This window comes from Pleurodeles waltl, chromosome 6, assembly GCF_031143425.1.
Source record: "Pleurodeles waltl isolate 20211129_DDA chromosome 6, aPleWal1.hap1.20221129, whole genome shotgun sequence".
In the NCBI taxonomy this organism is placed as follows: domain Eukaryota; kingdom Metazoa; phylum Chordata; class Amphibia; order Caudata; family Salamandridae; genus Pleurodeles; species Pleurodeles waltl.
In genome coordinates, this window is record NC_090445.1 from 63578353 (window position 1) to 63594055 (window position 15703).

The 15703-nt window shown below is 50.2% G+C and overlaps 1 protein-coding gene across 1 annotated transcript in view; it reads right to left on the reverse strand.

The window, feature by feature from the left end:
• Positions 1–14777, reverse strand: part of LOC138299197 (E3 ubiquitin-protein ligase TRIM39-like) — a 228528-nt gene extending 213751 nt beyond the window's left edge. The window contains exon 1 of the mRNA XM_069237303.1: positions 14707–14777. Coding sequence (XP_069093404.1) covers positions 14707–14718 — 12 coding nt within the window. The 5' untranslated portion in view covers positions 14719–14777. The remainder of the gene's footprint in view (positions 1–14706) is intronic.
• Between the last annotated feature and the right edge of the window lie 926 nt (positions 14778–15703).

The window sequence follows — 15703 nt, forward strand, 5'->3', positions numbered from 1 at the left end:
CTGCCCTCCCCCCAGCACACAGCAGTCCTCCCAGTGTCCCAGTTCCCCTGTGCCTCTGTACCCTGAACGGTGTGCCCACTGCCACTGACCCCAGGTCCCTGATTGTCTTGTGGGTGAGGTGTGGACTGGGGTCCCTGTACATATGGACACACTGCTGATTGACGTGTCCTGGGGACAGAGGTGTGGGGACGTTGGGTGGGTGCTGTGGTGTTGGATACTGATGGGGGAGGCTCTGTGGTAGACTGTGAGTGGGCTGGGGTGGCCGACTGACCAGTGGTCCCTGATGGGCCAGGTAGTTGATCCAGATCCTAAAGTCCAGAGTTACTGTCATTACTTGGGGCATCTTCTCTTGGGGGACTGGATAGTCGTGGCACCTCCTCGCCACTGACATTGGCTGGAACACCTGTGGTGATGTAAATGATGAATTATGCTTCATGTCTGTGACAAATTGTACATCCCTAGCTTCCCCTCTATCATTGCTGTTGCCCTGCAACCTTTGTTTGTGTATGGTGATGTATTGTGTGATTGTTAGTTCTCCATGCTGTGCATACTTTAGTGATGGGTGTCCATGCAGGGCTGGGAGGGCTGTCCATGTGTTGGTATAGCATGCAGGGCTTGGCATTGGGGTTAGTCAGATGTGTAGGTGCTGTGTGTGGGATGGATTGGAGTGATGGGAGTGAGGGTGAGGTGGTGAGATGGCATGCAGCTGTGGGGGGTGATAAGTAGTAAATATTGACTCACCAGTGTCCAGTCCTCCGGCATCTCCAATGAGTCCCTCAGGATGCAGTTTTGCCAAGACTTGCTCCTCCCATGCTGTGAGCTGCGGGGGAGGAGGTGGGGGTCCACCGCCAGTCCTCTGGATGGCGAGCTGGTTCCTTGATGCCACAGAACGTACCGTCCCCTGTAAGTCGTTCCACCTCTTCCTGATGCTTTCCACTTGTTCTTGGATGTTGTCCCATGGTGCTCAACATGTCCACAATCCTCTGCCATAGCTCCATCTTGCTGGCAATGAATATTTGCTGTACCTGTGCTCCAAAGAGCTGTGGCTCTACCCTGACAATTTCCTCCACCATGACTCTCAACTCCTCATCAGTGAAACAGAGGTCCCTTAGTGGGGTGTGTTGTGCCGAGGGTGTTGAGTAATGTGGTGGGGTGTGGGATGTGGGGTGCATGACGTATATATGAGTGGTTGTGGTGTTTGTGTGTAGTTATCTCTGTGATGTTGATGGCTAGCTCTTGCAGTCTTTTGGTGTTGGGAAAGGGTTGTGGGTAATGTTGGTGTGTGTTTTATAGTGCTGTGGGTGTGTGTGTGTGGTGTGTGTATCAGTGCCAGGTGTGTGATTTTCGTTTTGGCCAATGTAGTGTTGTTTTGTATTTGGGTGGCCATTGACACCACACCGGTGTGTACCGCCAATGGTTTAGCGCCAATGTCCGCTGTGGTGATTCGTGGTTCATAATGTATTCTGTTGGTTTGGTGTGTGTGTCATAATATGGAGAACAGATATTTGCCACTGCAGCAGTATGTTGCCGGCCGTCACTGCGGCGTTAAGTGGGATTTACCGCCAGTGTCATAATGAGGGCACAGTATCCTCTGCTCCAATGACCCTTGTCACTGAACTCACCATTGAAATGCATTCGCCTGGAAAGGTGACATATGTAAAGTTTGGACTGTTAAGGCCAGGAGGCACTGTTATTGTCACTACAAAGACCAGAACAGTGTCCTCTTCCCTTAAAACAATAGTATTTCAAATCTCAAATGATATGTACTCACTCGAGGAGTTGGCATCTGTCAGGTATTGTGAAGCAGTGAGAGTGACAGGACTACAACTCACAGCAGACAATGTTCCCCTAACTATAAATAACAAAACTGTGTCCTCCACCGAAATACTCTTGTATACCAAATGATCATTGAAGAGTACTCACCTGCGAGGAAACCATCAGTATAGTGTGTGTAAAAGTGGGAGTTACAACCACCCAGTTCCATCTTGAGCAAGCCCAGATGAAAATATTGTGGAGAGGAAGGACAGCTCAACCTATGTGTAACAATAAGAAAGAGCAAACCAAAGGAACCGAGATCCATCACCTGAATGGTATTGGCAGCAGACACATTCACAATGCACTGACCACATGATGACAACAATTTCAAATACAACGAACACCTGAGCCTGCCTGCATAACAGTCAACTAGGCCATAACATGATCTAAAGCACATTCAGCCCACCCACTGTTTTGCCTGCACTGCTGGTAAGATGTAAGTCCATGACCATCCTCCCAAGTGCTAACTAACTCATACATTCTGCAGCTGGTTGACTGAAATGGAATTGGTATGTTACTCAAATGTCAGGTCAATACTATTGAAAGCATGTGCACCTGTCACATAAGGACAACCTGCAAATCCAATGTGTACATGGCCTTTGCTAAATGCCACAGTAAACTGTTGGAGGTAGATGTCACAATACAATATATAACATTGCATCTGTCATATCAACAGGTCTAGCTGCCACTGGGAACACCAAGCCCACTCAAGGAACTGTCACTACCTCCATGGATGAACAGTCCTAGACATCTGGAAATTGAGGGCCTGTTAACATCAGAACAGTGCGCGCTCTAAGGGCGACGTAATACAAAAAGCCAATCCTTATGTAATGTAATAATTCATGCATTATGTGTTGATGCAGTATGTTAACCTTTTGCATTGCAGAGATTCATCTTGAAACATCATTTATACTGTTTGCAATGTTTTCCTCATTTTCAAGGCTTTGCTGCAGGATTACAGAGGGTGGTTAGGGTGTGGTCCATATTCTGAGCCCTTCTAGAATCCTTTCCTGCAGTCTGACTGGGTGTGGCACGTGGGCGGGGCTTGGGCCTATTTAAGGGACCCAGCCCAGCTACACGTGCTCACTATTCAGAGGTCCCGGTGCAGAGCAGCAGCATTTTCCTGAGCTCCTGTGCCAAAGGCCTACCTTGTCTTTTCCAGGCCCTGTCTTCAATATCTTGGTGATCCTTCAGCAGGGCGGTAAGACGGAGGTCGGGTTAGGCCCGACTCCGTTTCCAGGCATTTTAGAGTTTTGGGCCTTTTGGGTTGATCGCGGTTGCGATCCATTTCTGGCATTTAACTTCTGCAGTTCGGATCAGCAAAACGCACAATCGTAATCTTTGGCATTTAATCGTTGATGTTCGAATCGGCAACAGTGTGCGCGATTCATTCATGGCATTTAACTCTTGCAGTCCAGATCGTCAAAACGTGCAATTATAATCTTGGCATTTAAACTTTAATGTTCAAATCAGCAGCAGTGTGCGCGATTCATTCCTGGCATTTAACCATTGCAGTTCAGATCAGCAGAACGCGCAATCGTAATCTTGGCATTTAAATTTTGATGTTTGAATCGGCAGCAGTGTGCGCGATTCATTCCTGGCATTTAACCATTGCAGTTCAGATCAGCAGAACGCACGATCGTAATCTTGGCATTTAAACTTTGATGTTTGAATCAGCAGCAGGTTGTGCAGCAGGTTGTGTGATTCATTCCTGGCATTTAACCATTGCTGTTCAGATTGGCAGAAGGCACAATCGTAATCTTGGCATTTAAACTTTGATGTTCGAATCTGCAGCAGTGTGCGCAATTCAATCCTGGCATTTAACCCTTGCAATTCAGATCGGCAGAACGCGCAATCGTAATCTTGGCATTTAAACCTTGATGGTGAAATCAGCAGCAGTGTGCGCAATTCATTCTTGGCATTTAAACGTTGTGTTTCAGATCGGCAGAGGGCGCGATCATTTCTAGACATTGAAATTTGGATGCACAGTTTGATATTAAAGTGTATAATAATTTCTAAACAATTGAATCTTGAAAGTCAAGACAGAGTATGACCTTGCAGTATCATCCATGAGTCTATCGCAGTTTATTCCTGAAAACTAATGTGTTCATTTATTATTGGTATAATGTAGTTGCTATTCCAAGAAATAACTTGAGACAGTTCAAGGCTCAGAGCATAAGATGTTATTCTAAAAAAAGGCTCATATGAAAGTTTTGCATAATCCTTCTTTATTTTCCAGGTACCCAGAGCAAATAAGGTCATGTTATAGGAAAGCTGTTGATCATTCATGGAATCAGTATATAAATATCAGGAACAAAGTTTATGAAGGTCAACGTGTATAATTTTGCTATTGTGTTCTTAACTTTTGCTTCCACAGGTCTCCTTCCCTGCTGTTCCCAACCTAAAACCCCATCCCCACTTGGCCATTCTTAAACTCTGTGCTATAATGGCTAGTAGAGTTTGGAGCTGCCAATAGGTGGACATATTGGGAATAGGCCAAACCCAGAGGATCCGGTCTCCCTGACAGAATAGTGAGGCCACAAACTTTTAATCGTCCTAGTTTGTGCTAAATTGTCAATATGGCCACATTAGATGAGTTAGTTGATGTAATTACGCAGCTTCAATCCGATGTAGTAGCATCTAAAGATATAGCAACCAGTCTAGCAGAGAGAGTGAGTCAGTTGCAAGACAGAGTAGAAAAGAAGGAGCAAGGTCCTCTGGGTGCAGGTTGGTTTGGTCCTCCTTCTCAAGGTTCCGGAGGAAATCCTCTAACTAACATTTCCCTTCCTTTGGCTCCACCAGAAAGGTTTTCAGGTGATCCTCAGAAAGCACAATCCTTTTTGACTCAAGTAGAATTGCATTTCACCTGTCGACCAAACACCTTCCCTGATGCCCAATCCAGGGTGGCCTTCCTGCTATCCTATTTGCCTGGAGATGCGGCCACTTGGGCAATCCCTCTTGTGCGTAACAACAGTACCCTGCTTTATAATTGGAGAGACTTTGTCCGAGAATTTGAAAGAGTGTTTGATCGAAGAACCGTTAGTTTATCCGCAGACCGAGAACTTTTAGAATTGCGACAAGGCAATCAAGACTTAGGCCCTCATTACAACATTGGTGGAAAATCCCACTTACCGCCGTGCAGAAGACCGCCAACACACTGTTGCGGTGGCGGAATTCCGCAACAGCTATTACGACCCACAGCTCGGAATCCGCAAAAATCCAGACACCCACACAAGTCCACCACACCAAAGGTCAGTGATAAACTGGCGATAACAAAACCTCCACCGTCAAGCCAACAGGAATACGCCCACACTATCATAACCCACGAATCCACGCAGCGGTCTTTCAACTGCGGTATTCCATTGGCGGTACACACTGCTGCGCTCAAAATACACACACATTTACAAAACACAACCACATTGGACAATTTGAAATACACACACCTGATACACATACACACACCACTCCCACACACCCAATACAATATAAAACACACACCCACATCACCCACAAACCCTTACGACCAAAATTTCGAAAGAAGGCCAGAGAGAGCCACCAGAAACAACACTGTCATCCACAGGCACTCAACACCATCACTCACACACCATCCACGCACCTCAGACAACACACACAAACACATCCCCTCACACATCACAACCAACACCACCTCACACATCACCCACACCACATCATGGCACCTCATTGGCACCCCAGGTTCTCTGAGGAGGAGCTAAGGGTCATGGTGGAAGAAATCATCCGGGTAGAGCCACAACTATTCGGATCACAGGTGCAGCACACCTCCATTGCTAGGAAGATGGAGCTATGGGGCAGAATTGTCGACAGGGTCAACGCAGTGGGATAGCATCCAAGATCTAGGGATGACATCAGGAGGAGGTGGAACGACCTACGGGGGAAGGTGCGTTCCCTGGTCTCAAGACACCAGATTGCTGTACATAAGACTGGCGGCGGACCCCCACTTCCTCCCCCACAACTAACAACATGTGAGGAGCAAGTCTTGGCTATACTGCATCCTGAGGGCCTTGCAGGAGTAGCAGGAGAAATGGACTCAGGTAACGCAAATCTTTACTACCTCATCCCCCCACCCTACCTGCATGCTATCACATACCCCCATCCTCACCCTCACCCCATCACTCCAACACCTCACAAAGTCCCACTATCACAACCCACACATCCCAACACCAAGCCCTGCATGCAACACCAAAGCATGGACACCCATCACCAAAGCATGTCCACAACAGATTCCCGCACAGACCCCAAACCAATTACCAAGGTCCTAGACAAGAATGCAAGCACTGGAGTTCAGGGTCACTCACCCATTGCACACGATGGCACACACAGATGCAATAATCATGCCTTTACACCCCTGCAGGACCCCTACCCAACGTCACCAGACAGGAGGTTCCAGACATGTCCACTACCCCCACAGAAGAGGCCCACAGTGATGACAGCAGTTCTGTTCAACTGGATCAAGATGACCAGCCCGGCCCATCTGGGACCTCGGGACCGTTGGTTCCCCTGACACTGGCACAAGCCACCACAGAGCCTCCACCTCAGGAAACACCAGCACCCACCCAATGGGCCCATCCCTCTGTCCCCACAACACGTCAAGCAACAGTGTGTCCACCACTACAGGGAACCCAGGCAAACCCACCAACCCAAGAAAATCAGGGACCTGGGGGCAGTGGCAGTGGGCACATGGTTCAGGGGACAGAGGAACAAGAAAACAGGGGAACTGGGAGGACTGCTGTGCGACAGGGGGAGGACAGGCCCAGGGAGCCCAATCTCCACGAGGCACTCTCCAACATCATGGGAGTGTACCATCATTCCCAGGAGACAATGGCAACGGTACTGGCCAACTTTCAGGAGACCCAGCGGCTGCAGGAGGAATACTATCTGGGGATTAGGGAGGAACTCAAGTTTATCAACACCACCCTGGTCACCATTGTAGGGGTGCTGAAGGACCTTGTCAACACCAGGAGGGACGCTGTGGCACAAGAAGGGGCCCCTGACACTAGCCTGGATGATGAACAGCCCACCACCTCTGCCGGCGCTAGTGAACAGGAGGCACCGCCACAGGACCACGATCCCAGCACCCCACCCCCTGCAGATGGAGAACCACCCCCCATATGGTCCCTGAGATCCAGGAACAAGACAGAGAACAATGCCAAGACCCCCGCCAGGAAATGAGACCCCCCCTGAATGTCATCCTTCTGTCCCTCTTTGTCACCCTGCCCATCCATCAACTGCCCTAGCTCCACTTCCTATGCCCCTTTGGACAATGCACCAATGCAGTGGAATAGACTGGACTCTGTCATGGACATTCCTCCACCATCACCCCTGCCCATTTTACAATCCCCTCCACTTATTTGTACAGAAATAAACACCCTTGAATCACAAAACAATATGGTGTCAGTCTGTGCTTTCACAAATGTGTATTTACAATAACTATGGAACATAGCAATGTCAATTTTATTGTCAACATACCGATGTAACACAGCTCTCGTCCATGAGGTAATATAGCAGAAGTCACACAGTGGGACCCACGTCTGTTAAATGGAAAGGCAAAGTGACAAGTCAGGGTCCATACACTTGGTAAAAGTGACATACTTATGATAGGTCAAACAATTGTATGAGATGTGTGAGGCAGTGATGTCTTCTTACCTGTGTCTCACTGGACGTATTGCTGGATAACGTTGTTTGTGTTGTCGATATCCTCTTCTGCCTCCTCTTCTTCACTGTCCACAGGCTCCACAGCTGCCACAAGACCTCCAGCTGGACCATCCTCCTGCAGAAAAGCTACCTGTTGTTGCAAAGCCAGGTTGTGCAGCATACAGCAGGCCACGATGATCTGGCACACCTTCTTTGGTGAGTAGTAGAGAGATCCAGCTGTCATATGGAGGCACCGGAACCTGGCCTTCAGGAGGCCGAAGATTCTTTCTATAATCCTCCTAGTTTGCCCATGTGCCTCATTATAGCGTTCCTCAGCCCTTGTCCTGGGATTCCTCACTGAGGTCAGTAGCCATGACAGGTTGGGGTAACCAGAGTCACCTGCAAATGTCGAGGGACAACTGTTAGACACACACTAACCCATAGGGACAACCCCAGACAACTATCACAGGGCATGGGTCCTTGTCCTCACCTATTAGCCACACACGGTGCATCTGGAATTGCCCCATCACATAAGGGATGCTGCTATTCCTCAGAATGTAAGCGTCATGCACTGAGCCAGGAACTTGGCATTCACTTGGGAGATGTACTGGTCAGCCAAACACACCATCTGCACATTCATAGAATGGTAGCTCTTCCGGTTTCTGTACACCTGTTCACTCCTGCGAGGGGGTACTAATGCCACATGTGTACCATCAATGGCACCAATGATGTTGGGGATATGTCCCAGGGCATAGAAGTCACCTTTCACTGTAGGCAAATCCTCCACCTGAGGGAAAACAATGTAGCTGTGCATGTGTTTCAGCAGGGCAGATAACACTCTGGACAACACGTTAGAGAACATTGGCTGGGACATCCCTGATGCAATGGCCACTGTAGTTTGAAAAGACCCACTTGCCAGGAAATGGAGTACTGACGGGACCTGCACTAGAGGGGGGATTCCTGTGGGATGGCGGATAGCTGACATCAGGTCTGGCTCCAACTGGGCACACAGTTCATAGATTGTTGCATGATCAAGTCTGTAGGTGACTATTACGTGTCTCTCTTCCATTGTTGACAGGTCCACCAATGGTCTGTACACCGGAGGATGCCGCCATCTCATCACCTGCCCCAGCGGACGTGCCCTATGGAGGAAAACAGCAAGCATAGAGTCAGCCAACACTGAGGTATAACAATGTCTTATTTTCAGAAACTTTGTTAATCCGCAATGTGCCTGTTACTGTGTGTATGCAAGGCCTAGATAGGTGTGACGCAGTTATTATTCAAGCCATGTGGCCCCCTGAAATGGTGTCTGCCTGACCTGTAAGGTGGGACAAGGGGATATGAGGTAACTGCGCTGGTGTTTTACACCGTCGCGGTAGGCGGTCGAAGACCACGGTGCAATCCTGCATTGGTTAACATTGGACCCTATGGGTCCCAGGAGCCAGTGACGATGTATGCCGGTGGTGACGGTACGCACTGCCGCTGACGTGGCGGCCATTTTCTATTTGTACACTCCCTTGATACCTGACCTTCAACAGGAGAGAACCTATAATGCAAGTGCTGCTGTGACCCCAGTCTGGAAGCGATGATGGCTCATGTGTCTGGGGAAAGGGCCCCTGCCTTCACTTCGGAGGAGTTGGAGAAGTTAGTGGATGGGGTCCTCCCCCAGTACACACTACTCTACGGTCCTCCAGACAAACAGGTGAGTACACTGTGAGCATGCTGCATGGGCAATGCCTGTTTGGAGTGGTGTGGATGGAAGATACATGGGGGGGACTGAGCCCTGCATGAGCAGACCGTGACCGTATGTGCGTCAGGGCAAGGGTGGGAACGTGGGCCAATGACTGTGACGGTCCGGATGGTTAAAGTTTTTCCTTGTCCCCTGTACTATTCCTGTAGGTCAGTGCCTACCAGAAGAAGGATATTTGGCGTACCATCGCCAAGGACGTCCGGACCCTGGGCGTCCACCACAGACAGAGCACCCACTGTTGGAAAAGATGGGAGGACATTGGCCGCTGGAGCAAGAAGATGGCGGAGGCCCAGCTGGGGATGTCCTCCCAATTTGGGAGGGGTGCCTGTCGCACCATGACCTCCCTGATGTTCCGGATCCTGGCGGTGGCATATCCGGAGTTGAATGGGCGCTTGAGGGCATCACAGCAGCCACAAGGGGGTGAGTATAGTCACATCCATCTGACTCTGCGCGCATTAAGAGGTGTCTGGGTGGGGGAGGTGGGCAGTGGGTTCCGCTAGGCCAGGGCGAGCTTTGTAGGCAAAGTCGCTTTGTGAGGAAACCTATGTGGCACCCCAACCCCACCAGTGGTAAGAACCATCTCCACCTAGTCAGGCTCCTGTGACTTCCATGTGTGCAGCAATCGGGCATAGGCCTTGTACCCCATGGCCCTGTGAATAATCTAGGAACTATAAGTGCAGGGTGTAGTGCCGAGGGCTGCTGTGTCTGTAGTGTCCGCCAACGGTAGTGGTATTGCATGCACTGAACATGTCTTTCTTCTGTCTCCCCCCCCCTTTTTGTGGTCTCCCTGTTCTTGTGTGCAATAGCATCATCAGGCAGAGGAGCAGGAGGGAGCTGCATGCCACTTGGCCCTGGAGGGCAAGACAATGGAGTCTGAAGCCACCAGTGGGACGGAGGGCGAGGGGAGCTCCACGGCGGGGACAGGAGGTAACAGCAGCGACAGCGACTCCTCCTCTGATGGGAGCTCCCTTGCGGTGGCGGGCCCCTCTGTGCCCCCTGCATCAACAGGTACAGCCGCCACCCCCCTACCAGCACCGCCCTCCCAGCAGCCCCTCAGCCTTGTCCCGTGGCCGCTCACCCAGGAGGGTGGACATCTCCTTCACCCCAGGCACCTCAGGCCCTGCCCCAGTCAGCCCTGCTGCCCTCAGTGAGGAGGATATTGACCTCCTGAGATCCCTCACTGTTGGGCAATCTACCATTGTGAATGCCATCCAGGGTGTCGAGAGGCATTTGCAACAAACAAATGCATACCTGGAGGGCATTCATTCTGGCCAGGCAGCCCAACAGAGAGCATTTCAGGCTCTGGCCTCAGCACCGATGGCAGCCATTGTCCCTGTGTCCAGCCTCCCCCCTCCAACTTCCTCCACCCAGACCCAATTCCCTGTACCTCTGCCTATCCCAAGCACACCATCAGACCAGCATGCACACACCTCAACACACAAGGGTGGTTCAGGCAAACATAAGCACCACACATCCCACAGGCACTGACACAAGCATCATACCCATGCACACATACCAACACCCACTGTCTCCATTGTGTCCCCCTCCTCCACGTCCTCCTCCTCCCTCCCTCCCTGTCTCATCTCCACTCACCGCTCATGTGCACTCACCACCCCCACTACCATTCACACATCCCCTGTGTCCTCTACCAGTGTGTCTGTGAGCCCTCTTCCCAAAGTACACAAACACAGGCACACACCCACCCAACAGCCATTCACCTCACAACAGCCTCCAGCCCATGCAGCTTCACCCAAATTCAGCAAACGTACACCTCCTACAACCACTACCTCCTACTCCACTCCCAAACCCCCTCCACCTACCAGTCCCGGTGTGTCTAAAAAACTTTTCCTGGCTAATATTGACCTCTTCCCTACACCACCCCCCCGTCCTTCCCCTAGGGCCAGGCTTTCCAGGTCCTAACCCAGCACCTCAGCCACCACATCACCAGGCACAGTGGTGCCAGCCACTGTGGGCTATTGGAGTGCGCCAACCAACAGGGCTGCCAGTGTGCCACGGAGCGAGGGCAAGGACATTCCACCACCTGCAAGAGTGAAAAAAGTTGCCCACATCCCAGAGGGAGAAGCAGAAAACACCTACCACCAAGGGCTCAGGGAAAACAAAAGGGGATGGTGGCAAGACAGATGCGCCACCATCCAAGGTGGGGAAAGGCCAGAAAATAAAGGGCAGGTCAGGAGAGGGCATGGTGGCACCGACAATTGGACCAGTGTCACACCTTCTGTCCACGCTGATGCCAACCTGTACGGCAGAGAAGACTGCCACCTGCACTGCCACCTGCACCGCCACCAGCACCGCTGTCTTTGAACCTGCCACCAGCACCGCAGTCACTGAGCCTCCAGCACTGCAGTCACAGATCCCGCCACCAGCACCGCAGCCACAGAGCCCGCCACCAGCCCCGATGCCACAGAGGCCGCCGCAAGCACCGCTGCCACAGAGTCCACTGCCAGCCCTGATACCACAGAGCCCGCTGCCAGTCCCGATGCCACAGCGCCCGCCACCAGCACCGCTGCCACAGAGCCCGCCAGCAGTACCGCCGCAGCTGACCCCGCCGCAGGCACCGCCAGCGGCCCCACGACATCCTGAGCCTGTGGCACCACCGCAGACATGGCTGCCATCCCCAGTGTCAGTCGTCCGAGGCTGGTGGTGAGTTCCAGGAGCCTGGGCAGCTTCCATGATGCACGACTTTCAGTAGAGAAAGGCATCCACTACCTCAGTCCTTGGCAGGATGAAGCACTCTGGGCACCAAGCCCCCTCCAGAACCAGTGGAGAAAGGCATCCACTACATCAGTCCTTGGCAGGATGAAGCACTCTGGGCACAAAGCCCCCTCCAGAACCAGTGGAGTATCACATCCACTACCTCAGTCCTTGGCAGGATGATGCACTCTGGTCACCAAGCCCCCTCCAGAACCAGTGGAGAAAGGCATCCACTACCTCAGTCCTTGGCAGGATGAAGCACTCTGGGCACCAAGCCCCCACCAGAAGCAGTAGAGTATCACATCCACTACTTAAGTCCTTGGCAGGATGAAGCATTCTGGGCACCAAGCCCCCTCCAGAACCAGTGGAGAAAGGCATCCACTACCTCAGTCCTTCGCAGGATGAAGCACTCTGCGCACAAAGCCCCCTCTAGAACCAGTGGAGTATCACATCCACTACCTCAGTCCTTGGCAGGATGAAGCACCCTCGGCACAAAGCCTCCTCCAGAACCAGTGGAGTGTCACATCCACTACCTCAGTCATTGGCAGGATGAAGCACTCTGGGCACAAAGCCCCCTCCAGAACCAGTGGAGACTGTTATCCACTTGAGAGACTGCTGCTTTGCACTCCCCAGGATAAAGCAGTGAGAAAACCACCCACTGGAGAGACTTAAGAGACTGTGGCTTTGCACTCCCCAGGATACAGCAGTGGGCAAACCACCCACTGGAGAGACTTGCACGACTGTGGCTTTGCACTCCCACTCCCCAGAATAAAGCAGTTGGCAAACCACCCACTGGAGAGACTTGAGATACTGTGGCTTTGCACTCCCCAGGATAAAGCAGTGGACAAACCACCCTCTGGAGAGACTTGAGAGACTGTGGCTTTGTACTCCCCAGGATAAACTAGTAGGCAAACCACCCACTGGAGAGACTTGACAGACTGTGGCTTTGCACTCCCCAGGGTACAGCAGTGGGCAAACCACCCACTGGAGAGACTTGAGAGACTGTGGCTTTGCACTCCCCAGGATACAGCAGTGGGCAAACCACCCACTGGAGAGACTTGAGAGACTGTGGCTTTGCACTCCCCAGGATACAACAGTGGGCATGGAGCACCCTCGTGGAGCAGTGGCGTTGTGCATTCATCAGGCTGAGGTGCCCCCACTCCCCCTGAGGCACCTGTTTAATTTCGATCTGATGCCCCTGCAGTGTTCTCTCCATTTGAAATCTGGTGTCATGTGTGGGTCTCGCCCATGCATTTTGGGACTCTGATCCACGGACGATGTTTGAGTAATATCCGGACTTGTGTAGTTGGTGTACATATTTGTATATACAGATTTTTTAAATTGCACTATCTGATTTGTATTGATTACATTCATTCAAATCAATTCCTTTTGTCCTTGCGTTATTGAAGTGGGCATGGGGGAGTATATGTAATGTTGCTGCATGTATTTGTGAGTATGGTGTTGTGGGTGAGGGTGAGGGTGGGGGTGTTGCGTGTGTGTGTCACTCTCTTTTCCCTCCCCCTCCCCTGTGTTCTAGGTGCAGTACTCACCGTGGTCATCGCCGCCGTCTTTGGTGCTCCTGATAGAGGAGCAGAAAGACCATCGCAGGGAGTATCTGGAGTTCTGGCTCCATGGCGTCCTGGTTCCTCATGGGGTGTGGAGAGGTGAGTGTTTTCCCTTCCAAGTCCTGTTTCAGCCGGGTTTTTGTTCGCGTTGGTTCCGCCCCGGAAAAGGTGGCGGATTGCCAGGTTGTGATAGGGTGGGCGGTACATTGTTTTCCGCCTGTCTGTTGGCGGTGACCGCCGCTCTCTTTGTTTCTACCGCCATGGCGTTCGGAGTGTTAAAGTGGCTGTCTATGTGGCGGTTTCCACCATGGTCGTGATTCCATTTTTCTTACTGCCGGCCTGTTGGCGGTGTTACCGCCGCTTTAACACCGACTGCCAGGGTTCTAATGAGTGCCTTAGTCTCTTACTTGGCTAGCTTTAATCGGCTGATAGCAGATACATCCTGGCCTGAAGAAAAGCAAGCAGCCCTGTTCTACCAAGGATTCAAAGATGAGCTAAAAGGCATTCTTGCTCAGATCGATCCTCAACCCATGGATTGTCAAGATTTGATAAATCTTGTTTTAAAACTAGACCATCGTCTTTCTGAGCAGCAAGGAACACGCAAAAAGTCTGAGTAATATTCCTGGCGTGTTCATGAACCCAGAGAATCACGAGTTCAGAAAGAACATAATCATGAACCAATGGAAATTGGAACCATCAGACAGCCCTTGACGAAAGAAGAGAAAGATCTATGTAGAAAGAACGGACAATGTCTGTACTGTGGTAGAAAGGGCCACTTCGTCAAAGAATGTACAGTAAAACCAAAAAGTAAACAAATCCCCACCAAGAAAGTGGTAGCTAATGTACAAATCAAGCAGGAAAACTAGAATGCCCAAGGTGTAAAGAAGGGTTGCTCTTGGGTGTAACCATAGACCCTTCACAGTCAAGACATCTCAAGTTAGACCTAGAAGTGCTAGTAAACAAGAAGAGTTCTCTGAAGAAAGGCTTAGTAGACTCTGGAGCCACTGGCAACTTTATCAGTGCACAATTGGTTCAAACATGGGGGATCCCATTCAAGAAGAAGAAAACACCAGAAATAGTACAGGCTGTAGATGGAAAGCTCCTAGCTGGAGGTCCAGTTACCCTACAGGCCCACCCCTTGTCTGTGATCTGTAAAGGGGGGAATCAAGATATCAAACACGTAGAAAAACTCACATTTGATGTCATCCATCCTCTTCAGTATGGGATCATCCTTGGAATGCCGTGGTTAAGTTACCATGACCCTGTAATAGACAGGCAAGAAAGAAAAATCATATATTCTTCACTCATATGTAAAGAGAAATATCTCCAGACAATGAGAGTCACAGTTCCTCACAAATCTCACATAGCCACAGCTGCTGAAAAAAATTTAATGTTACCTAGGCAGTATTCATCCTTCCTAGACGTATTTGATGAAAAAGAAGCTGAAACCTTGCCTCCTCACAGACCATATGACTGTCAAATTGATCTGACTCACGGTGCTATACTCCCTAGTTGTCGTGTGTACGCCCTGTCAGAACACGAAAACCAACACCTAAGAAAATACTTAGATCAATTTCTAGCTAATGGCTTTATTCGCCCCTCCAAGTCTCCTGCAGCATCTCCTCTTTTTTTTTGTCCCAAAGGCTAATGGGGATCTTCGCTCCTGTATAGACTACAGAGGATTGAATAAAATCACATTAAAAAACAATTACCCATTACCATTGATTCCTGTCTTGTTAGATCAAGTTAAAAAGGCAAAAATCTATACCAAGCTAGACCTAAGAGGTGCTTACCACTTAGTCAGAATGAGAGAGGGCGATGAATGGAAAAATGCCTTTAAAACTCGATATGGTCTATTTGATTACACAGTCATGCCCTTTGGATTTTGTAATGCACCAGCAGCATTCCAATTCTTTTTGAATGATGTCCTCAGAGAATTTCTAGATACATTTGCAAAAGTCTATATCGATGATATTCTAATCTATTCTGATAGCGAAGTCGAACATGTGCAGCATGTCAAGAAGATTCTCACAGCTCTTCGAAAACATCATTTTATTGCAAATTAACCAAATGTGAATTTCATGTTACCACTTTTGAATTTTTAGGGATCATCCTTACCCCAAAGGCATGGTCATGGCAGAATGAAAAGTACAAGCAGTATCTGATTGGCCAATTCTAAAGACTGTTTGAG